Source organism: Ips typographus, linkage group LG11, assembly GCF_016097725.1.
Source record: "Ips typographus isolate SLU linkage group LG11, UJ_Ityp_2.0, whole genome shotgun sequence".
Lineage (NCBI taxonomy): Eukaryota > Metazoa > Arthropoda > Insecta > Coleoptera > Curculionidae > Ips > Ips typographus.
This window is the reverse complement of record NC_138432.1, coordinates 10178531-10203424: the sequence shown is the minus strand read 5'-3', so window position 1 is coordinate 10203424 and position 24894 is coordinate 10178531. Positions and strand designations below refer to the sequence as shown.

Below are 24894 nucleotides of genomic sequence, written 5' to 3'. Positions count from 1 at the left end.
ACCAAAATGGTACATTAATAAATGTAATGAGGACCCAGAATTTTCTATTTGTTGTATGGACTAATGAAAGCAGGATTACTAATTGTGGTGTTTTTAATAAGCACAACAGACAATTTTGGGCTGTAGGGAACCCCATGAGGTTTAATTAGGTTTAGGTTTTTTTTTTAACATGTAATACATTATTTTAATTCAAAAAAAACGTGCTCTTTTTAAATAGATAAAAAAACAAAATGGCGTCCATAAGAACTGACAGTAAAAAGACCTCCTTGTATTATTAATTTGTTTATTTGGGTACAAAAACACTTCACTTTTTGTTGTATTATCCTACCGCCCCCAGAGCGAGCCTAGTATAACTTTGCTTTTGCATTATCTTATATTATTATATTAACCTATATAAAAGCATACTTTTTTTGCGCTTGTTATGTACACATTATATCACACTATATAGAGAGTCAAACTCAGGCTGTTACACCAGCTCTTTCAATGAAACTCCTCGTCATTGACTATAACAAAATCTTTCAACAAATCCTCCTTATCAATAATCATTTGAATGTCTAACATTGCTTTCTCAATGACGCCTTCCTTGTTACTTTCCACAGCTCTTACACATCGGCTAGATCCTGCAGCATGTCGCGCTGCTCCTGCAAGTTTTACACTATTGCCAAACCGCTCATCATAAAACACTTTCAGCTAACAAACCTTTAATTTCTCCACCAACTGTCAATGAGTTCGACGGAAGGATGTTCAGAGCACAAATCTTTGATGAGTATCGTTATGTCGGCCATAACAAAAGCCACAGTGAGAATGCCTGAGATTTTGGCCAAGTCCTTGATTAAGTTCGGTACGGTACGTCCAGTGATTCCCAGAATGTTGTACACGAACTGGAAGGTTTTTTCGGTCACGTGACATGTTTTTTCCCACAATGGGGAGGGTTTCCGCCGCTAAATGTTCTACGCGGTGTAACTTGACTGCTTTGCTTAACGAGGTCAGGACTTGATTGTCTGGTTTCTCCATGATGTTTATTGCCCCTTTGGCGATTCCTAAATTAAATAAGGCATTTATCCAAACTTTTTTTTTTGCCAAATAAATTGAACCTTCAATAATAGTTGAAATGGCAGTTGTTCTGCTGAGTCCATTATCCATGAGCTGCTTCAAACAATCCTCAAAGTGTTCCAAACTTTTTTGCATCCATTCATCAAACATCTGCTTTTCTTTAAGTAGTAACTTGATGTCCTCCATTATGCTAGCTGTAGTTTTGTAGTCAATGTAGTCGGTTAGTATGTGAGTCAGGCTGCCCGTTACTGACATAACAGCGCCACCTACACTTACACAGATGCAAAATTGAAGTTTACAGGTTTAAGGTTTCACTCACCTGCCCCCAAAACTAAAGAACTGCCAGCAGTCAGGGGGGCCCACCACAATGACCCCATAACCAAAGCTACACCAGTACTGCTCACCACAGTGCTGGACACTTTAGCACAGTTACTGTTGTAATGGTGGCTAGCTGCCTGTTTTTTGATTTCTTCAAACTTATCTAGAATCTCGTCAGTTTTGTCTATGTAGTCTTCCAGGAAGTTCACATAGTGTTTTTGTATTGGACAAGTTGAAGAAGGACTGCCAGGTTGGTGAGGGCTAGGAGTGGATTGACAGATTGAAGCTATATTGGGAGTAGTTTCCTCGAGGGGCAGTTCAGGGTAAAGTTTCTTTCTGGGTTTTTCCATACTGAATTTTTCTACGACGCAATTAACATTGACCTTTATATAACTAGAGTTTGAGATTTAGTTACCTGCTTGCTTGTGCGTTTTGATCACTGGACGTATCACACAGACAACACTGTAAAGATTGATAAAGGATAATTGTACAGTAATTTATTTTTTTTTTAAGTAATTTTTGACACTTTAGTAAACATAAACAAAGGAGCTTTCACCATCTTTGTGGTTGATCATCTGGTTTTAGTACAAGTGTCACTCACAACCATGATTACAGGTTTCTGTAACTAGATAATGGTGAATATATAAATCATTTTTGTTAATTGACTGTTCAGCCACTAGGTGGCGTTTTTACAGTATTGTTGAGTAGTTCTGTATTTAAGTAGTACTGTATAGGTGGCAGTACCTAATCTGTTGACTGTAACTTTTTTGATTGTTAAGTTCTAGTTGAATGGGGTCTGACCAGTTGATCTATACTTTTTTCTTTAATATAAATTCATTGCTTTCATTTTCCTAATAATTAAAATGTAACTTTTAATTATCGGTCAGCAGGTAAAGTGATTTAAAGAGCGAGAAAGGTTTAGGATAGAGAAGTGAGAGGGAGGGCTGATTAGTATACCTGTAAGGATTTTTACGACGGGCAGCCGAAAAACAAAGCTATCGGAGACCTGTCAGTTGGTCGTGAAGGACCTATTTCTAAGTTAAGTGCTCTTTTAACGAACTCGGTAATGACACGGCGGGACCGGATACCGAACGAACCTCCCAGGGAGTCCGAAGCGCCACCCGCAATCTTTGCTATTTCAGCCGAAATTTTGCGGTCCCTTTGTTGGCTATTTCCCGCTAGTCGAGCAGATCCACGTCCGGAGGGCGCGAAGGCCACTAAAAGAAAATTCCCACATTCAATTTTGAATTGGTAGTGGCCACCTTATAATTTTCAACCCATTTGTCCGGACCTCGCTCGATTAAATATAATGACAACTGTAATCCTGAACCAGAATGGTGATTTTATGTTTATAATGACGTTGAAAAATTCCTAAAAGGATGTAAAATTGCAGGGTGTCTCTGTCAAATTAACTTGCTCCTTTACTATACTTTTTTATATCATAATTAATAAGTTTTAAAAAATATTGTCATATAAACCAATTTGGGTTCTAATGATTAGACCTGTATGCTTCAGCTTCAGCTTCAAAGGAAACAGACATTTTACCAAAAAAAAAAAACCAAAAGACAGTATATAAGAGTAAAATAGTTTAATAATTAGATATATACATGATGGTGTCATATTGCACAAGAAGCAGTCTCAGTTACTTTCTAGTGTTTTAATAATTAAAATACACAGCAATCACAAAAAACAAAATTGACTAAATTGCAGGTACATCTGTTAAACAGAATTAAAATGTGGCAACCTCGAACTGTTAGAATATGTGTTATAACATAAAAAAATGACACTCACAGACAACATAAAAATATGCGCACGCTCCATACTCGAGTCCGGCACACTTTTTTTTAATTACAGCCACAGCCAACCACTGACATTTCTTTATACACTTTCAAAGTCACCTGTTTGTTTGCATGATCGTTATAAAGCAAAGAGATGGGGCTGAGTTCGGTGGGGACGCAACACGCGTTTGGCACTGCAGGCAGATTGGAATTCATCAGCGTTTGTACGATGGCGTGATTGGTTGTGTTTAAATGGTCAGCCAATGGGAACGGACATTCACCGTGACAGTAGAAAGCTTCGTAACCTTCAGGGGCTAGTATCCAATCGCCCCAGTCCACTCGCTCAAAATCGACATACATGCGGTGTCGTCTGCATTCTTCTTTTTTTTTAATCCCCTTCCTGACCGCCCGTTTACCCCTTCTTATTCGTTGGGCAAGGTTACGAATGTTGGATTCTGGATTCTTTTTGTCGTCTGTGTATGTGTAGAGTAATGGCTGGTTGTCAATCCAAGTTATGTCGTCGTCATCGTAGCTGCGTTTAATACGAATATTGTGCTCCGAGCTTTTGGTTCCAGACGGTTCCAGAATCGTCACTAAAACTCCATAGTTCTCGTTGGGATTTTTTATCCAACGTTTTACCGCATCGGTCAAATCGAGCTTGACCGTGGAGTTTTTTGCCAGGTTTACCGCTTTACTGTCGATAACTCTTTTGGTCGGTCCGTAACGTCCTTTGCGGCCAGGTGTCAGAATGTCTTCCACCAGAACCTGGACTCGCTTTGGTCTGATTGGTTCGTCACGTTTCAGTACCAACTCAGCGTGCTGGAACGTTTCCTCTTCGGGGATTTGCGGCACGAATTTTAGTCGTATTTTATGCGGGCTCTGGAAGCGTTGATCGATTGGACTTTCTGGGGGAAAAACCTTGACAGTAAGTAAAGTGCATTTAGGTTCGGTGTGTAACCCACCAACGTGTGTAAAACTCCTTACAGTGTTGGCGCTAGTTAGGTAGGTTCCTTTTTTGCGAATATGCGAAGTGGGAAACTTCAGTCCGTTTTGAAGTTCGTAGAGTCGTCGCAGCTCTTCTGGAATCACCAATTTACTACGGTCCATCTGATACACAAAAAAATTGACAGTTCCAAGTAATAGTAATAATAATAATACTTACTCTAGGCGGACGTTTTTTGTAGCCAAATAATGAGAGTAAACTGGTTTCCACTTGCTGAATTACTTCGGGAGGGTAACTATCGACACCGGTCGCTAGATGGCAACACTCCAAAAAGGCCAACCACGCTAGCCAATAGCGTTTGCTCAGTTTCATTGTACGACAAATCTGAAAGCAACGAAAAATGCTCTTAGCTTAGGTCACGTGATTGATCTTGTCTAAACTGACTGTCTACCCTTACTTAATAACTCAGTGTCGTCAAACAATCACAGTACAAGGAAAAAAAGTCAAATGTCAAAATACCAACTTGAACTGTCAAACTGTTACAACTACAATCAGGAATTGACAAATGACAACTTTTTTGGGATTTTAGAACTACTTCTGGTGGTAGGCAAGCGTAACCCAGCAGTCAACGCCTCCGTCGGAGTGGAACGTGCCACGGAAAAGACATTTTTTCTCCATCTTCTCCGAATGGGCTGGCAGATTGCGCGCAAGCAGCAGAGCTAACAAGGACAGACAGACAAAAGACATTTTCAGCGGCGGATACACGCAGGTCTGTAAAATTTTATATATTTTTAGGTTAAATGTTGTTTGTTTGTTGTAACAAAATGGCCGTTCCGTTTAAACTACTCGATTTAAACCGTTAAATCATCATTTAGTAGTGTTAGAACGGTGTCCTCCAGCGGTCATTGGTGACCTGCTGGAGGACAAACAAACGTTTAGTTTTCAAGTTAATTCATTCTATATTTAGAAAACCAGCGGTTTTAGCCAAAATGCCTAACATGCAAAAAGTTTCCTATGGGTCTGTACAATCACGTAGTTTTAGTTTTACTTTGACAGTTGCGAAATTATACACCAAAATGTCTAACTTGCAAAAAGTGGTTTCTATAATCACGAATCATTTACATTTTGCATAGTTGGAAGGAGACCACTTATTGTTACCATCTTTTAGGGTTAAAATTAGATTAATAGATTGTTCTTGGCAACACTGCGGTTTAGAAAAAATAATCAAAGCCCACTTGACGAACAAACAATATTTCCTCGGTATGGAAGGAAATGTTGCATTTTCGCTCGCCGGCTGTTACAGTACGTTCATAAAACCCACCCTTAATACACAGGGTGTACAATAGAATTCACATTAGTTATGTGACCCGATAATTTCTTATTTTTGCTTGATTTAGGATCGTTTTTATTGTTTAACAGGTGGTTGCTAGGTACAGCCAAGAGTGCTGTAATTATTGGCCCTTAAACCCAAACGTGACACAAACTAATGCGTTAGGTTACTAGAAATTGTAGGGGCAGTAAAATAGATTCCCCTAAGAAACGGTACCCTTTTAAGATCAGGAAGTTGCATGTTGATGTGCAAATGTATTATATTTCCATATAAACTCACCTTAAATCAACTAAACTAATCCAAAACGTAAATCTTTTCAAATTCACTCACATACGTAAACAAACACGGTAGGAGAAAAAACACTTAAAAACATCGTGTTTACCGTTCGCAGCCAACTTCGATCAGTTCGGTACTAGTTTAGTGTACACACTGAAACATTGATTTGACTATTGACCACCTCCTCCTATCGTCTACCTGGATTTTAATTGGCCGATTTTGGCACGTGCTACACGATTTTCCGATTTATGCACATGCTTGATTGGTCCGGTCCTGTTATTTGCATCAGCCATTCCAGGACCGGACTTGTGTTGCACTTTCGCCAGTCAAATAGTTTTTATAGATGGCGCTTGTGGTATGCTTGATGTCAGATGATGATTTTCCCCATAAACGAATTGTTTAGGACAAACATCACCAAAGGGTGGTCTACTAGTACATTAACCAAGTGTAGGTGGCGCTTGCATTACATTATACATTCCTCACGCATGCCTCTATGCATGTATGTGTGTGTAGAATGTAATAACGATATTATAGATAACGGACCGGGTTCCCCACAAGTTCAGAACAAACAAAGGTAAAGCAAACGCGCGGTAGTCTTCTAAATCGAATCGGATGCATTTTTAAACAAATAGATTAACGAGCTTTCTGTGTTCCGGGACATACCGCCGTGGGCGCTGTTGTTTGTACAGAGGGCGCTAATGTGTGAAAAACTGTATACAACTACCGTGAATTTTACTGTGATGCTCAACATTTTGCAGTTTTTTCGTTTTGTTGGGCTAGACCTGAAATATTCTCACATAAAATCCCTGAATGATTGACAGGGGGGCCACCATGTAATTTTCAACCCATTTGTCCGGATCTCGCTCGATTAAATATAATGACAACTTTAATGCTGAACCAGAATGACGTCGAACAATTCCCAAAGGATGTAAAATTGCAGGTTGTCTGTTTTTCCACCATTATTATGATTTTTTTGTTAAAAATGTGGAATTACTCGCAAATTGAGGGGTTTCTGGCTATTGTTTTGGGGGAAACGCGCTGATTGATTTGTATTAACCCCCCCTTAAGCGGCCCACCGCGAAGACAGCCTGGGAACATTTTACTTTTAAGAGTACCAATTTCGTTAGTAGCAGCAATTTTGAACGAAAAACTTTCAAAGTCCACATGTGCAGTATTTGCGTAAATGACTACTTTGTGATTGGTCAAGAAAAAGCAGGAAGCTGAAGGCTGCTTTTTTGACCAATCACAAACTACTGACGAGTTAGACCCCTTAAGTCCGGTTGATCATTGTGGATGAACAAAGGCACTCATCGCGCCGTCATTAACAAACTGGGGATAACAAACGAACTCACGGAACACCTGGGTGGCGGCCTGCCCCAAACGGTCAGGGGCGGAGCTCCCTCGTACTAAACTTCTTCAACGTTGCCAAACACACTACTTAAGTCTAAATTTGAGTGGTTGAGAACAGTGCGACGCCACTGTCGTACTGTGTGGCATCGGCTAAAACAAGCGATCATTCTTTTACAAAATGAAAAAAAAAATGAATAAAATGACGGTCCCTACAATTTGGGGAAAGAATGCGGCCGTCGAACAGGCCCGATTTGAGACCCGGTGTCTGCCGCTCTCAGACTCTCCGGCATTTCGTTCCCAGCTTCCAATTTTCCTTGTGTTCTATTGTGCTTTCTTATAGTTTAATGACTTGAAAAACACCGCCATTGTTGACTTGTTGGTTATTATTACTGAGAGTAATTTCCCTATTTAGTATTCTTGCATAAAAATAACAGTTCTGACAAAACCGTTATTTACAATAATTATCTGACTGAAGAACGTTTTAAAATCATATTTTAAACCCTCAGGCTAAATATAGGGTTCGTAGATTGGACAATATGTCACTAAATTGTTTTGATATACTGAAAAAAACTAGAGTATAGGAATAAAATGCTTTAATAATTATTTATGTACAGTTTTGTACATCTGGCATATTGTACAAGAAGCGATTATTATAATTTACACAGTGTTTCCAAGTGTTTTAACAGGCTATGTACAGGGTGCTGCATTTTCGATGGTTTTACGGGGTACAGAGAAAACGGTAATAGATAGAAAAAAAGTAGCATACGTGTTTCGATCTCATTTTCTGAGCTGAGATGACTGGCGAAGAGTGGGCTGCGCAAACTTCTTTTGTTTCAAAGATACGGGGGGTTTTTGAAAATTGGTCATTTTGGAACCTCCTCTGTATTTCATTTGCTATTAAAGTTATCAAAAAAGGAAAGACGGTTTCCGGTAGAAGTTTTGACGTAGAATCCAATGGCGTAGTCAGTTTTTTTCTATTACGTTTAGTTTCTGACATATGACACTAAATTATATTTTTTTTAATGGAACACCCTATATATTTTTAGGTCATTTAATTCTGTTGATTTTTACTATTTCAACAGTGTATTAAAACATATAAGTTTGTAAACGTTAATCTTCGTAATTAGAAAAAAAGCGTTTTCTTAATAAAAAAGTGCTAAATAATATGTATAAAAATACCCACAGTCGAAACCAAATTTGGCTATATTCATATTAACATGTTACATGTCGTTTATAAACAGTTTTTTTAACTTCTACCTTAAAAATAGAAGAAAATAGAAATGGCCACTTTTCTTATTAAAGTGACGATAGAACTGTTTGTAACTTAGATTTTTAATAAGATTTATTAAAAATATTTAATTTTCTGATGTGTTAGCTTATATGATTTCCGATTTTGTTTGGTATTTTAGATATTGGCCTTTTTTTAGCTTAGCAAAGGTCCTTTTTTTAAAATAACAAGATTAACCTCTACAAACTTATATGTTGTAATACACCGTTGAAAAGGTAAAAATAAACAGAATTAAATGAACTAAAAATATATAGGGTGTTCCATTTAAATAAATATAACTTAGTGTCATATGTCAGAAACTAAACGTAATAGAAAAAAACTGACTACGCCATTGGATTCTACGTCAAAACTTCTACCGGAAACCGTTTTTCCTTTTTTGATAACTTTAATAGCAAATGAAATACAGAGGATGTTCCAAAATGACCAATTTTCAAAAACCCCCCGTATCTTTGAAACAAAAGAAGTTTGCGCAGCCCACTCTTCGCCAGTCATCTCAGCTCGGAAAAAGAGATCGGGACACGAATGCTACTTTTTTTCTATCTATTACCGTTTTCTCTGTACCCCGTAAAACCATCGAAAATGCAGCACCCTGTACAGTAGAAGTAATTCACAGAATTTCGATACGCACTAAATATGATAAAATAAATATTTCCGCTATATCCTTGCAGGTACTTATATCATAATAATTTTTTTTCCTCTTTCTGTCAAACAGAGAGTCAAGCACGCCTGATTGGGACTTAAAAATCGTGGCAACCTTGTACGTGTTTAGGGTTTGGCAAAGTTGCTCGGGTAACTTACTGGACTGGAGTTACTCTCAGGCGCGCTCCGTTGTATAAAACGTACAAAAAAGGCACAAGACAACAAGATTGTTAGTTAATTATAAACAAAAAATGTAAAAATTACAATCACAGACAAGATAATAAAATTGAAGACTCCTCGCGCACGCTCAACACTCGAGTCTTGCACGATTGGATCACAGACGCTTTGATTTATTGTCTTCGCCAGTTTTCAAACTACCGGCAACCACAGCCCACCACGACCATTTCCTTATAGTTTTTTAGTACCACTTTGTTGTCCATGTCCAAGTACAGCATGGAGATGGAGTTTAATTGGGTGGGGACGCAACATGCTTGTGGCACTGTCGGCGCCATAGAGTTCATCAGCGTCTGTACTATGGCGTGATTGGTGGCGTTCAGATGGTCGGCCAATGGAAACTGACAAGCACCCTGACAGTAAAATGCGTCATAACTTGGGGGCGCCACTATCCAATCGCTCCAGCCCACATCTTCAAAGTTGACGTGCATTTTGTGTCTCATGCACACCGAGTGTTCCGGGTTTTTCCTTCTTCCCCTTCGGGCCGCCCGTTTACTCCTTCGTATCCTTCGGGCGACGTCTCGAATGTTCGATTCGGTGTTTTTTTTGTCGTCCGTAAATGTGTACAGGATCGGTTGGAAATCTGACCAAGTCCGGTCATCTTCGTCGAAGCTACGTTTGATGCGGATGTTGTGTTGCAAATCGGGGTTTTTTGTTCCTGACAAGTTTAAAACAGTCAACAAAAGTCCATGATTGGCTTTGGGGTCTTTCACCCAACGTATCACGGCCTCGGTCAGGTCAAGTTTCAATGTAAAGTTTTTTGTCATGTCAAGCACTTTACTGTCGATCACTCTTTTAATAGGTCCGTGCAGTCCTTTTCGACCTGGTTTCAGGATGTCCTCCACCAAGACTCGAAATTTGACAGGACCACTCTGCTCTGCTGGTTTAGTTCGTTTTAATGTCAGTTCGGCATGTTGAAGTGTTTCTTCTTTGGGGATGTTAGGGTCGAATTTTAACCGGATCTTGTGAGAAGTCTGGAAACGTCGGTCGATTGGACTTTCTGGAAGATAAAAAAAAGAATACATTAGAAGAACGACCATGAGTGAGTAAAAAAAAAATGGTAACACGTCATTATGGGTCAACTGGTAGCACCAGGGTGCGGCCATGCAGGTTGTATCGATCATAAACACCTGATATCAGTGCCGTACACTTTTTTAAGAAGAGTGAAAGCAATGCTCTTTTAGTTTTCTTGTTGTTAAATGAGTAAATATCCAAATATTTTCTTAATCCTCGTCAACAACTAATTTACCGGTCGTAGTAGAGTGTAAGAGGATTAAACCAGCGGATAATGGGTATTTAATGATGCTGACAGGTAACGCCACTGGCCCGGGTGGCGAAAAAGACACCGAGAAGCGAAAGTAGGACGTACGAATACGCGTTTACATTGTATGTCCACTTCGTGCATATTATACAATCAAAACCTTTACTATTTATTTATTTACACACACACATACACAAACAAATAGCGTTAATCATTTAATAATAATCCCGTTACTTTCACCCCCTTAAGCCCGTACCACGCTGTACCATAGGAAACTTACCGACGTGAACGAAACTCCGGACAGTGTTAGCGGTGGTTAAGTACGCCCCTTTTTTGGGGATGTTTGACGTGGCAAACTTCAACCCGCTCTGTAATTCGTACAGTCTTATCATCTCTTCTGGTATGACTAATTTGCTGCGGTCCATCTGAAACAATTTTGACAGTTCAGACGTTTGACGTTTTAGGTTTATTTAGTAATGGTTACTCACCCTTCCGGGACGTTTTTTGTGACCAAATAATGATAGGAGGGTACTTTCGACCTGTTGAATGACGTCGGGAGGGTAGCTTATAACGCCGGTAGCTAGATGGCAGCACTCTAAAATGGCCAACCACGCCAACCAGCAACGATTAGTTAGTTTCATGATAGGACAATCTGCAACAGAATAAATGTTTACGGTCATCTGTCACGGGTCACCACTGTCACCTGTCATTTTTTTTTTTTTTAAGGAATGACATAAAAATGAACGAGAAGAGGTTCGGTATGTGTGTGTACATAAAAGCGATACCGAAAGAATGCCGTATTTGCATCAAATCTGAATACCAAATAGCGATCGAGAGCGCGTTCATTAAACGAGGTGGTGTGCTCGGTTAGCGACTAGAATGAAGAAAAGATACACCGGGCGAACCGGTCTTACTTCGCTTAGCTGTATATTTCAATTTCAACATTATTATGTTTGTATCTCGGGTTGTAGATACTACGTCACCCGATTTATTTATGGCCTTTTTGTATCAAACGACGTAGAAAGAACCGCATTCTCTCTTCTTCTCTCCCATCACGTAATCTTTGAACAGTGACGTCACCAACCACACACACACACTCACACTCACTCACATAGGGTGATCACCAGAAGGTGTTCCGGAGAAAGTCCTTGCAACCATTTTGGTATTTTTCCTTTGCCTACTTAAACGTTATTTGTCATGATTATCATCTCGTTAACACCGGCCAGGTTGCATAACTAACTTGAGCAAAACAATAAAAAGTGTATAAAAAATCCCCTTAAAATAAAACTCATTGTTTGTTTAAACTAATCGGGGGAAACTTAAAAAGTTGTTCTGCTTGCAGTTAGCGCTGCTCAAACAAAGTTTTGGAAAAATAAACAACGGCCGGGTAAGTTTGACCAGATGTTCTCGAAATCTCCATGGCCTCGATTAAATAAAAATTTAACGCGTCCGGATCCAGATTGCAACATTTTTTGATTTACTCAAAAATGGATTTTAGTGCCTGCAAAAAAAAAACAGGTTGATGACACCGTTTTTGTAATTCCAGACAAGGTCAACCGCTGCTAATTTTTGCGGTAATAAAATTTTAATAGGGACTCCCTCGCGCTAATTATTAGTGTTTCACCTTGTCGGACGACACGTCCAGGGGCGGTGGTGTTGGTATGCACGCCCCTGTCTTTTTTCCAACAAAATTGTTAATAATTCCGCGTCCTAGAGTGAGACGAAGCGAGATTTCTTGAAACCGAACCCGGGTCGTTAAGCGTGCGAGCGCGACCTTGCCCGCATATAATTTTAGAATTTACGGTAATGGTTACTTTAAAATTGCAAGAAATCGCATTCTGGACGTTAAATTTTTTCGTTTTCTCTCTTCTCTTTTCTAATCGTTTAAATTAGAACCGGACAAGTCTACTAGAATTGAAATAGTCGTCAATGTCGCCATAATTACGATTCACGGAAATGTCAGCCGTATTAATAATTTTTTATCGGCTTTAATGGTGTCGTATCTATGCGCAACCAGCATGGATATAAAAACTTATTATTTTCCCGTACTATAAATATTGAAATTGATCGCGAGCGTTGCATACATTAAAATCGACGCGTGATTTTTTTTTTGTTTATATTACTCCCCGGTACAAATTGCTCAATTAGCGCGGGTGTGCATATAAAACAACGCGGTCGACGTGTACGGAGAGCGTGTGGTGCGACAATATGGCGACGACGAAATTGGGGAACGCAGTAGCGTCGCGATCCACGGCCACCCTAGACTGCGCGGCACCGCGGTCCGCTCGACCACGCCGCTCTGTAAATGGCGAGATCGAGTTACCTTATACGGGCGGGACGCGGTTCAATTGTTTCAATGATGGGTATGTTCGGTTTTATTTTTGACAAATACGGCACTTGACGTTACGACAGGTTGTTAGCACTTTGTTTTTTTTTTTCTTGTTTCTCTCTCTGCGCACGTTGACTTGATTATAAGCGTAATAGGGTGGTCCACCACAATCCGTTTTTAAAATAACCTTAATGACTATATTTCTGAAAATTTCAAGTTGATGGGGACAGTTTATCTAAAATATTTTTGCAATGGTGGAACTTCCAGTCAGAGATGTAAAATTTCCGGAAAATTTAATTTATGGAAATTTTTCCAGAAAATTTTCGGTAATTTTCAGGAAATATTGGAAATTTCAAAAATAATTTGTTTTTTACATTTTTGTACTATTAACTGGAAGGTATTTAGGCAGTTGAGGTTAATTTTGAAGATAAAAAATGTTGAAATTTCTTGACAATTTTAGTTTTTAATTTCAGACCTCCTGAGAAATTGAGCAAAAACTGCAAAAAAACCCTGAGAGTCAACTTTGACGCCCTCTAGCGGCTGAACGGGACAACATAGTCGTGCCCGCTCAACGTCACGTGATAGCCCCGTTCATTAGCTTTATTTTCTTATACGGTGTGTTTATACAAGGTGTTTCAAATAAGCGAGTTATGGACGATTTTCTGGAAAAGTGCACCAATATTTCGCACAAATTGGGAATTTCTGCTTTCGAGGAGGGTGGTCAAAGTAGGCTGCTAGAGCAAAAACAGTTGAATATCGATACAAACATTTTACATCAAGTAGGCCTAGAATTTGACGTAGATTCCAAAAATCGAATAAAAAATTATAAGTTTGGTTTGTTGCTCAAATTTGGGACACCCTGTATACTGATGGATTATCTAGGAATAAAGTAAATTAAACAAGTTACAAGGATGTTAAAAATTCATTGAATCACCCTGTAAACTACTCCATTGTATTGTCAATAACTCAGTTACAGGGTGGTTCAATATACCAATTTGTAGCCCTTGAAATTCTCTTTTGATCACCCTGTATACCATGTATAGTAGAAATATCACTCTACCAAAAATAATTCGTTTTTTAATTAATTGTACAACAATCCAATATCAATTTAAATAAAGTTTAATGTACTTTTAATCATTTAAGTGTGGGTCAGACTGTGACAGTACAGGTGAAAAAAGTCACACTCTAAACCACACTTAACTTAAGCTATGCTTAAAGTACGACGGTGCAAATGGCGGTTAGATGTCTTAAATGATCTCATTAAAATGCATGCATAAGTTTGATAATAACAATGACAAGGTTGACAGGTTGTTTTCTTTATCAAGGAAAATTTTCATTTAGGCAAGAAGTAACTTTTGAAAATTACCCCTTTTACATCCCTGCTTCCAGTTATACCGAAAGTGGATACCAACTCGCTTATTTCAAATGAAACACCTTGTATATTTTTGCACTGGATTTTTGGACTCTACGACAAATTCTGTGTCATATACCTATCTGTATCTGTTTCTGAGGTATTTACCATTTTATTTAAAATTTTTCATTTGCAATTGTAATTTTTGCATATCAGAAAACGTTCTCTTCTGGGTTCTGAGCAAAAACTAGTGAAAACAAATTTAGAACCACGTGACAATTGTCACTAACGTCAAAACTGTCAAACTGTTTCTTTGGAGCAGATAACGTGATTATCTGTTTTAATCAGTCTGTCATAACTCAAAAATGGTGTGAGCTTAACTCAGTACCGTACGTTTGTAAGACTGCTTTTGCTTTCAGTATACAGGGTGTGCACGAAAAATATGGTGATTGACTGTTTTTGGTCACCTGGTACGCACAATTTTTAAGATGAACGAGGAGCTCAAAACGGTTTTTTTTGAGTGGTTTTTCTTTTGTTGTTTATTACAAAATTTGGTACAGTCAATGAGACAAGTTTGGACTGCTAAAAACACAATTTGACAGGACAGTCAGGGACAAAATCGCGAAGTAAAACCCATTTTAGGAAGGAAAAAATGACAGATTTAACCACATTTTTTAGACCTATGCAATAACCTTAAAAAACACTACAAATATTGGTAGTCAGTGGCCGCATTCTTTTTTCTCGCTCCATGGAGCGAGCAGAGTTAATATGACGTCACAATGACGTAATTTGACAGTTTGTCAAATTATGGTTTGCCCAAATTACGTCATAGTGACGTCAAAAAGCTCTGCTCGCTCCATGGAGCGTAAAAAGTGGTGTCAAAGTTTAAACTGCTAGAAACACAGTTTGAAAGGACAGTCAGGGACAACTTGGTGTGAAATAGGAAAATAGGATTTTTTCTTTTGTTTTTAGTTTTAAAAATTCTAAGGAATTTCTTCCTTACTCTTGGAAAAGTTTTCACTTACTGTAAAATGCAAAAACTACAAACACAAATCCTGCACATGTGGACGTACGACCGTGAAATTTAGGGGAAATACTGTGTAGCGTTTAACTAATAGGGATCGTTTTGCAATTTTCCGGGAATAATCTAAAAATATTCGGTGTACGTGATGTTTGTCCGATCTGGAAAAATCGATCGCCTGCAAATATACAACCGGGAATAGCGTTGAAATTGCATCAGTCTGCTGTTTTTTCCGAAAAGTGTGTTTTCCCAGTTTCAAGGAAGACATTCTCAAGAGCAGATCGTTAGTACGTATTAGACCGCAAGTGACTACTTTACGACCCGAATAAATCAAATCAGAAGCACAAAAGTGCCTAAAGAACGTTCTTTTGAAAAAAAGGTATAACAATCCTCGCATTAGGGTTTCAACTACTAAATCACCTTGAATAGAGGAAAGAGCAATATTTTTTTTTGTTTCAAACACCGAAAGAGCTTAAAAACTCACCTTGCGAGTGAAGCAAGAACAAAAGACGGTAATCCAAAAAAGCAGGTAGTCACAAAACATACAAACACTGAACAGTGAATCCGACAACACTACTGTGTGTATGGTTTCGTAGCCAACTCGATCGGTACTACTAGACTAACGTATAACACTGAAACATTTTGAAGACTGCCGTAGACTCGCTGACCACCCTCTACCTGAGTTCAGGTGTTCCCCGGACCAATGGTTGCCCACTTTTGACACGTGCTGACCGAAACTCGCTCGATTTTATATTATCTCGTGTTTTTTGGGACTATTGTCGCGTTTTTTCTACGGTGCACTCGGCTTTTATATGTAACATGGGTAGATGCATCGCGGACTAAATTTGGGTGGGTTCGGGTTCCTTAAGGGCGCCACCCACACCGCTCCCGATTGGTCCGGGCCGTTTTCACTTCGATTTTCTCCTTTTGTTTTCTAACCCCCCTACTCGGTTTCAAGATGGTTCCCCCGATCGGCGCGCCCGCGGTACCTACCGGTCGGCCCGTTAATTAACCGGGAGAATGCCGCGGTCAGTTTGTGACGGCTCATTTGCATCGGGTTCACTTTTGGCTTCTCGCGACCAATTTATTCGGTCCCCGTTGTGGTTTTTTTCATTAAGTACCGGGAAATTGGTTTAGCTTCGCTGGTCAAGGTACTTAACCCGACGTACCATCTGGATCGGTTTACTCATCTAATTCAGAACCAGACCTTTGCACTTTTATTAATTCCAACAAATTTAACCTTTTATTATAGATGGCATCATTGTTTGTTATCTAAACAAGCTAAACAGATCACACTATTTCTTAAAGAGATTTTAGCAGAAAGTCTCAATTTGTTACATTTTGACTTTAGGGACATGCACCCGAATTTTATTGAATCATAACTATTTAGAACAATTTCAATTATCTGCAAATTTTGAAGCCTAAACCATAAAGTTGGTATGTTTTTGTAAAGCCCTGTAGGTGGACTATCTATTACTGTCAATGCTCTTTGGTCGTCAAATTTCAAAATAATTGTTTGTAATGGTAAAAAGATTAAATTTGAACAATTCTGGTAGACTTTGAAATAACTGAAACACTACTGTTTAGTAGGATGATGCCAAACTGCCAATTTTCTTAGAAACTAAAAGAAACGTAACTATTTTTAGTGAGTAAGACAGTGAAATCGTTATGTTCCTATCTAATCGTTATGTGTATCCTTCTCTATCATACGAGGTTTGAAAGTGACAGATCAGGTGCAAAATAACAATCTAAACTAAACTTGTCTATGTTGTCCTTAAACTCAACTTTGCCAATGTTGGGTAAACGGATATTAACCCTGCAAATACCAAAGTCAACTCAACTGCAATTAGGCATTCCAGCAAATCAGCTGTTTACGTCATATGTCATTTTTGGAAGGGCAAACACAGGATATGCTATCCTTAGTTTCATTTTGGATATCGCTGCTATATGACGTTTTTCCTTTATTTCGTGGACAATTAGTAGTGGATGGTGAATTTTACTAGGCACTCCAATGAAATGTCAAATACGGCTGATTCAAACTTTTGAAAGCGCAAACACTGCCATTAAAACACACTTTCTTATGAATTTGGCAGGCATTTTATGAAATATCAACTGAAAGTCTTTAGAAAATCGCTAAATTTAAGCTAAAACTCTATGTATTCATAAGAAAGTGTGTTTAAATGGCCGTGTTTGCCCTTCCAAAAGTTCATCATCAGCTGTTTTTGACATTTCATTGGAGTGCCTAATTAGGGACTATAAGAAGAAACTGTCATCGTCAACTGTTGGTAGGACAAGATTAGGTTAGAACTACCACTTAACTTTCATTTTGACGGTTTCTTCGTGATTTTTTATGTAAAATTAGTTGTTTCGAAGAAAGCTTCATTGACCAAGCTCTCTTGCTGTGTATAGTCAAATTTTTACCCTTTGAGAATGACGTCATGCAGGTGAAAAAACACGCATGTCTGGAATTAGATCACAAGTTTTAACCTACAAATGCTTTGAAAAATTAGTGTGTTCAGAAGTGACTGATGATCAATTGGAATGACATCTGGAAACTGTTTCTTTTCGTACTCCAAAGCAGCACATTTAGAATTAGCATTTGGGCTTGCTCAGTGTAGCGCATCATTTTTATACCTTTGATATTTGTTTATATCAAAGTGACAGTAAATGTCAACGTTTTTAATTTCACAGGATGACAAAATTAATAACGTGCCTTTTTTGTTAAAATTGTTTATTTCACATGTTTGATATGCGAGAAACAAAGATGTAAAAAGATGACGTCATTCTCAAAAGGTAAAAATCCGACTATAGTAGTAAGGGGTGTTTAGTAATTGTTATGCTCCTAGTTGGCTGTGGTTCTCTCGTTCTAGCATGAACGTAGGGCCGCTGATAAGTTCGTATATGGTTTGAAATGACAGCTGTCATAATTGTTTGCAACGTTATCTAAGACATACGCTTTTTGTGACAATTGCCATCCATAGGCGACCTGACCATAACAATTAATTATTGAACACCCGTTCGTTGACTTTGTTAGTTGCACAGTGCGTTATAGCAACAGATTGTCCTACGTCACCGCCCTCTATACTAGAAAGCCTAAAATGTCACTTTTAATGGCGGCGTTAGCGGTTTTCGTTTTATACACAAACCTATTCACATGTAGTAATAAATATGTTTTTTTTAAATAATTTCGTGTAGTTGATTGGAAGTTGGGAGTGAAAAACCAAAAAAGGGTTCATTCTTGATCCAGATATGTATTAGATAGAGTTTTTTCCTCAACTCTTGATTTTAAACCGTAAAAATGCATCTAATCCTCAAAAAACTTAATTTCCACAATACAAACAAACGCAAACTGTCACCACTATTTCCGCCATATTGGAATTTTTGACAAGCACCTTCTAGTATAGTAGACGGTGCCTACGTCAAATCATCAAATTAATTTGTTTTCTTAAAGTGTCTACTTGAGACGTCAACGTTGTAGACCATGTCAAACGTCAAAATAAAAGTTGATGATTATTATACCCAATAGCAACGCTCATAGTTAGCTACGTCATATTGCTCGCGGAATATTCAATTTAGTTTCGTAAAAACGTTTTGCACCCTATAGATGATGATTGCCCTTTGTTTTGCTTTGCAAGGGTTTTTTTAACGAAAACTAGGCTTTTCGAGTTAAAAATTGCGTTTTTAACAAAATAGGGAAGTTGTAAATGGTGTGTCTCTCTAGGTGAGGCTCTTGCGTTAACACTTACTCGATTATATGACTGAAAGTGTGTTTTAAAGAAAAAAAGTTTATCTACAAAGAACGAGACAGAAAACGAGCCGTGTCAGCGTTAATCCGGTCAAACTGGTCGGAAATTCAAAATTCTAATTAACCTGGTTCGGTATTAATTATGCCCAAACCAATTCTCCCGATAGATAAATCTTAATCAGAAAGGTTACATTATATTATTGAAAGATTACACAAACGGTGAGACTCGTCGGGACGAGTTGTTCACATGTCGAAACAGCCACCACGTTGATACTTGTGGACGAAGAAGACCTTTGCTCCCGTTTTTTTTACTAAACCCATTTAGGATGATAGTTCATGTAAATACGAGGTTGTTTTTGTAGGAAATGATTCCGGTTTGTTTACTCGCGCGCCAATTGAAAACGCAAATGTTTGCGTCCCATTTCGAAACTATTTTTTCACTAGACCTGCCTAATTAACAATTATTTGTTATTAACACGTTCGATATAGTTACCGGTTGATCCTATTCACGTTTTTATGACATAATCGCGCTTCAGTCAGTGCGGTCCTGATTGTTTTTGCGACGGAATTGGGTCAACAATGACCTTCCACTCAATTACCGAAAAATCAACAAGACCAGACCGAAAGTTTATAATCAGTTAATTGAGTTTATTTGTCTAAGCCATGCCCCGTTTATTCGGACAGTTCGTTTTTGTAAACTGTACATTTCGGGAAACGTATCCAAACATAACTAACTTTCTTCTTTAAGCAATCATTTGTTGGGTAAATCACAGCACCTTTTGGTAGTTTGTGATTGGTCAAGAAAAAGCTGATTTTTTTTTACCAATCACTGTGATTTACTACCATTGTGCCCTTACCATAACAGTCAAAAGAGGATTTGGTGTTCCCTTGGATATTTTCAAAAAATCTGAATCGAAAATGGAGGCTGTTATTCATTACGTTCAGTTAAGCCTAAAATAACACCAACATGAGAATAATCACAAGAAATGTCATTTTATTTCAATTCTATTGGCGTTTCAAATTAAGATCGCAGCGCCAGCTGAACTAAAATCGGCCAACCCGTTCCTAACCTAACATTATAGAGACCATTTCGAGGTTGCGTCACAAACGTCAAACGTAAGTCAGCCATATTGCCGGGGGGGCATACAGACCCACTAATTAAATGTAAACCATAGAAATTTTCGATTGAGTTCAGAAGATTGTAGAAAAATGCCGTCGTTTTGTTTAGTCGTGCGTTGTGGAATTAGAGGAGAAAGGGATAAAATTCGATTTTTCAAGATTCCCAAAGCGTTGAAGAACCGGGGAGAACAACACCTTGTCAAAAGAACGTCTTTTGCAAATCAAAAAATTATACATTGCAAGAAAAACTGAAATCGTCTGGCTTGTCAAGAGTCATTTAAAGATAATGATTCAAAAACATTATATTTTACAGGCTTTCCAAAAGCACAGATGATGTTTTTAGTTTTTAACAGTGTCTCTCTCTACATATCAACTAAATGTACTCTGCTTCCTTTTAAACAGTTTATTAAACACCAGGAGATCACAAATAACAATAAAAAGCAATACAGCTACTGCCCCCCCGGCAATATGGCTGCCGTCGAAAGCCAGTGTCAAAACCAGGTGACTCAAAATGATCTATGCTAAATTCCTAACCAAAATCAACGTAAACAAACGGAAAAATGACAGCTGGAATGCCCGAAATTGTTTTCAAAACTGATCACCAGAGGGAGTATCTCTTATATTGAAACGCCAATAGTCACATGACTTGATGAATCTGTCAACAAATTTCTCACATTGAAAGAACAATTTCTTGATTGTTTTTGTTATGTAACTTTGCTCTAGTTGGTAATTGAGTTTGTGGTGTATGCAATTTTGTATTTTTGAGCTTAAATTTTCTGTGAACTCACAAGTTATTATAATTATATAGTTATTACCAGGTTGTTAGTTTACCATGGATTTTGTATGAATTTGTTTAAAATGTTCATATCTGTGGCTGCAGTCAAACTGTCTGGACCTACTTCTGGTATGTTGCCAATGTAAATTTGTGTGTGCCTCAATCAAAAACAACGTTTTACGACTCGTAATTTAAATTGTAATTAACTGCTGGTTTTCTTGGAAATAATATTTTAATATTGAGTAAACACTCGGTTCTGACCGACCGGTACGATCATAAATTAATCTAAAAAGAAGTCTGGTGGGCGTATTAGAATTACTCCAGTAAACAACGCGACGTTTCGATTTATCCATTCAATGACAGGTGCGTCACCAATGACAAGTGAACAATGTGGCAACGTGGCTTGGTGGTCATCATCACAGGTGTGCCCCAAAGTCACGTGTGGCCTCGTGTGTGTGAATTCGGCCGGACTGAGAGCCCCCCCAGTGGGTGGCCTGTATGGGATCGTTACTTTATATGTGCCCCATTGTTCGTCGGACAGATGCAGTGAAAAACCCACAATGGCCTATCTGTTTATCGTCCCGAGCGGATTACGGGTTAATAAATAATCGGCCATCTTCAGGAGGACCTGCGCGAGTATCCGGTTACGTTATTATTTACGCGTTCGGGAGCATTAATAACTCACTCTCTCTTCTCTATCTTCTCTTGTTTGAGAGCCGAGGGCCATGGGAAAAGCAAACACACTCGACTCGGGTTTTAAAGCTTGTTTTTATATCGGGAAATTATCCGACGGACAATCATAATCTGACCTCCGGGTGAAAGGCATCATCAACACCTGCGATGGCCACTTGAACAACAACAGGCGGAAGGTACTCGAAACAGACCAAACTTTTCTACGAATCGACCGGCCTAGACATTGTGGCAACGATTTAGCATAAAGCACCTTGGGCCGTTATATGGCACCCACCCCCTATTATAGTCACGTTCCACGAATCGGGTACCTACATTCTGTTTACCGATCGCATTAGATGACAAACGTGACCGTACTACTTGTCTTTAATTTTAACGCCCGTAAAACATCTGTTTGACTTTATTAGCAAATCTTTATACGAAAGACAGGTGCATGACGGTACTCATCGCGATACGGTTTATTGTCAGCTATCAAAAAAAGCTGCTTTTTTTCTGACCAATCACAAACTACACATTGGACTGCACATGCAGACTTACAACAGTTCTCATATTTTTACAGTTACCAAATTATCACCAACAGATGGCGTGCAGTTTACGTAGATACCCTTGGTAGTTAGTTCCCTCTTATGACGCAAATGAAAGTATAAACCAATAATCAATTCTAACGCAACTAATATACAGGGTGGCGGGCCTAAAAATTCAAACGTTATTCGATTCGTGTAGAGATTATACGAAAAGCAAATGCACACAAGCCGCGGTTACATTACGCTACACTAAAATACAGGACAGATGACCAACCAAACTGGTTACATCGCCGTTGCGGAGAAGAATCAACCACCAGTGGCGCACCGTCATTGCATTCATTTGCTCTGCTCTAGACCACCCCTAACTAAGTAGCCCTCGTCACGGTCACAATCTAAATAAATACCGTGAAGTGTTTATTAGAATGTCATGTGCGTGTAACGAGTCGGGTTCTGGACGCAAACCACATGTGGGAGAGGACGCCACTGACGGGTCACCTGAATATTTTCGAGTCCTGGTATTCGAATGTGCCAGGCGAAATACTTTTCATTGAAATTACATATTATTTAATCCGACGTGTTGCACTTTCTATGGAGTATACGCTTCCGTTTCTACACAGCGTGCGGTCTATCACAAGGCCGAAGCCGTTGAGACGACAAAGGTCACACAAGTTGTCTATAACTGTCAAAATGTGTTTGACTTTTGATTATTGAATTGTATTCCAGTGGGTAACTAAGTCTACATGTGCAACCTAAATCACAACTTGACTCGATGGTGTAGAAGCACGTTAAGAGGCATTTTTCTTCTAACAACGAACAAGGAACAAATAAGGGTGTAACGCGCGTGACGTCATAAGTATGCCCGTTGGCTTTTAACCTCTAAACGTTCCGCGATTAAGGGACAGTTAGTGAAGAAGTAACGAATGAGGAATCACGGCTGGTATGCACGATTTTCAAAACAACAATCATAAAGCTCGAACCACGTTTCGATTCGTCGCGACAAGATAATGAAGGATTTTTCTTGGAATTAAGTAAATTGAATGTTTTAGGGGAGACTTACCTAAGTGAGGCAGAGAGATCGGAAAGTTGCAGGAAACGAACGAAGAGACACACGGCTAGGAACCGCGGCAGACTACATGTCGACATGAAATCCTTGATCGGGCGCAAAACAACAACGTCGTTTCCTCAATAGCGTTTAGATCGGGTCGACGAGACGGCATTCACTGCGCTGGACACCGCATACCGACTGGAACTGGACTTCCAGAAACACTGAAATTCCTTTCTAAAGAGAATCGCTCTTAAACGAAATCGGAAATTAGGAAATTGCCGCCCACACACACTCACACATACACACTATAAAGCGGGATTAGTTTTTATTGTTGCGTTTAGTCACTACAGTTTCACCGAGATAATTTAAATTTAAAAACCAGCTAGACTGGCCGTCGACTCGTTTCAGACGTACACTTTTAAACAACTACAACAAACAAATAACGATTTTTTTCTTCGTTATTTTTCCTTCTTGTTTCGCTAACGCACATACGAATTCCACCACTAACGGAGCCACTCGTCGCGTTTTCTGCTATTCGCCCGTCGATGGATATTTCTCTCTCTGTGTATGTTCAACGAGCGTTCTCTTTACCAACTGATGGTATTCTTGAAGGTAAAACTTTAAGTCGAACAGGTGAGACACGAGAATACCTGTTTTTGCTTTTTCATAATCGGTGGAATATTTGCATACGACGCTGCTGCTGACTATTGGAGCTGTTTTTCAACTCGCTTTATTGGTCGCACGACATTTACGACAACCGTCCGGTTCATATAATATCCTCTTCAACTCTGTTTACTCTCTTTTTTATACTGCAACCGCCATTTTGTATGTGTATGTGTGTGTAAACGTGCTAAATGAGAACAACATTCACTTACCCCCTAAATGCTACTCGTTTGGCTCTGTTCCCTTGGGACAAGCTGCCAGCACATCGACAAGTGTTCTGAAACATTTAACCAACGTAGATTTGAAGAAATTTTGTTACACCATTTGTGTAAATTCTAACACAGTGCAGCAAACTGAAAGCTTCATTTTGGTCTTCTCTAAAAAATACCATTTGTCAAGTTTTGAATATTTTGTAATTAATTTAAATAAGCCAAAGCTAAATCCATGAAACTTTTCTATTCCTACAAGAATTTTAGTTACTTTCTTGACAGTTTCGAGAATGGACAATTTATGGAACAACACTAATTCTAACTAGTGCTGACCAAACATCCATTTGGTTGGAAAATGTTGGAGCAAAGTACGTAAATATTACTTAATAATACAAAAACCGTATTTTTTTAGTAATAAAAGTATAAAGGTCAATTACCGAATTCTAGTAGAGTAGACCCCCTCCCCCTGTTCGTCCTGTCGCCCCTGACCAGGTCCGACTGGGATGAGCAAACAACAACGTGAGATTCGCGAGGAATGCGGCCCTGAGGCGTTGCACCTGGCCGCCATGGGCGCCCCCCTCGACCTCACTCTCCCCCCCGCGTCCTCTCTGCTTAATTATCTCCGTGTTGTATTAACGTCGATTTTTTGTTCACATTGCTGGCATATCCGAAGCTTAAAGGGCTTAAGGACAAGATAGAGCATAGATTCGGAGTGCGTTAGAGAGAGCGAAAGAAAAAAAGTGTAACAGTGTTTGCTTAAGCAATGCGCTCCGGTCTGAAACGGACCGCACGCAAGTCATTCCAAATCCCATTAAGTCGAGGATACTAAATGGAAAACGGTCGGGAACCATCAGTGCGAGCACTAAAAAACCGCGCCCCGACTCGATTATGTCCGCGTATTATCACTTTGGGAGTTTGTTTGGTTCACGACTCTAATGTGTTTGTGCTTGTTC

General features: G+C 39.0%; 2 protein-coding genes and 1 pseudogene across 6 annotated transcripts; all 3 read right to left on the bottom strand.

Moving 5' to 3' along the window:
* Positions 1–271: 271 nt before the first annotated feature.
* LOC145735733 (uncharacterized) lies at positions 272–1966 on the bottom strand (annotated as a pseudogene). The gene is made up of 5 exons (XR_014179749.1): positions 1787–1966; positions 1373–1732; positions 1095–1319; positions 696–1040; positions 272–638 (listed from the first exon to the last, which is right to left on the bottom strand). The product of XR_014179749.1 is annotated as an uncharacterized LOC145735733 (transcript).
* Positions 1967–2944: 978 nt separating this feature from the next.
* On the bottom strand, positions 2945–5868 carry LOC145735731 (protein decapentaplegic-like). Of its 2 annotated transcripts, none has more exons than XM_081989772.1 (4): positions 5702–5868; positions 4312–4476; positions 4134–4256; positions 2945–4067 (listed from the first exon to the last, which is right to left on the bottom strand). In XM_081989772.1, exons 2-4 carry the CDS (start codon positions 4462–4464, stop codon positions 3216–3218), a joined length of 1128 nt encoding a protein of 375 aa, XP_081845898.1. In that variant the 5' UTR covers positions 4465–4476; positions 5702–5868; the 3' UTR covers positions 2945–3215. The 2 variants fall into 2 exon arrangements, with proteins under 2 accessions (XP_081845898.1, XP_081845897.1); XM_081989771.1 differs by having other exon boundaries at positions 2945–4054; positions 4112–4256; positions 5702–5867.
* A 1758-nt stretch (positions 5869–7626) lies between these two features.
* On the bottom strand, positions 7627–23968 carry LOC145735730 (protein decapentaplegic-like). 3 transcript variants are annotated; one of them, XM_081989769.1, is made up of 4 exons: positions 23945–23968; positions 10959–11122; positions 10751–10895; positions 7627–10209 (listed from the first exon to the last, which is right to left on the bottom strand). In XM_081989769.1, the coding sequence occupies exons 2-4, from the start codon at positions 11109–11111 to the stop codon at positions 9350–9352; spliced, it is 1158 nt and encodes a 385-aa protein (XP_081845895.1). In that variant the 5' UTR covers positions 11112–11122; positions 23945–23968; the 3' UTR covers positions 7627–9349. The 3 variants fall into 3 exon arrangements, with proteins under 3 accessions (XP_081845895.1, XP_081845893.1, XP_081845894.1); XM_081989767.1 differs by lacking the exon at positions 23945–23968 and adding an exon at positions 23082–23678; XM_081989768.1 differs by lacking the exon at positions 23945–23968 and adding an exon at positions 15656–15816.
* Positions 23969–24894: the final 926 nt, after the last annotated feature.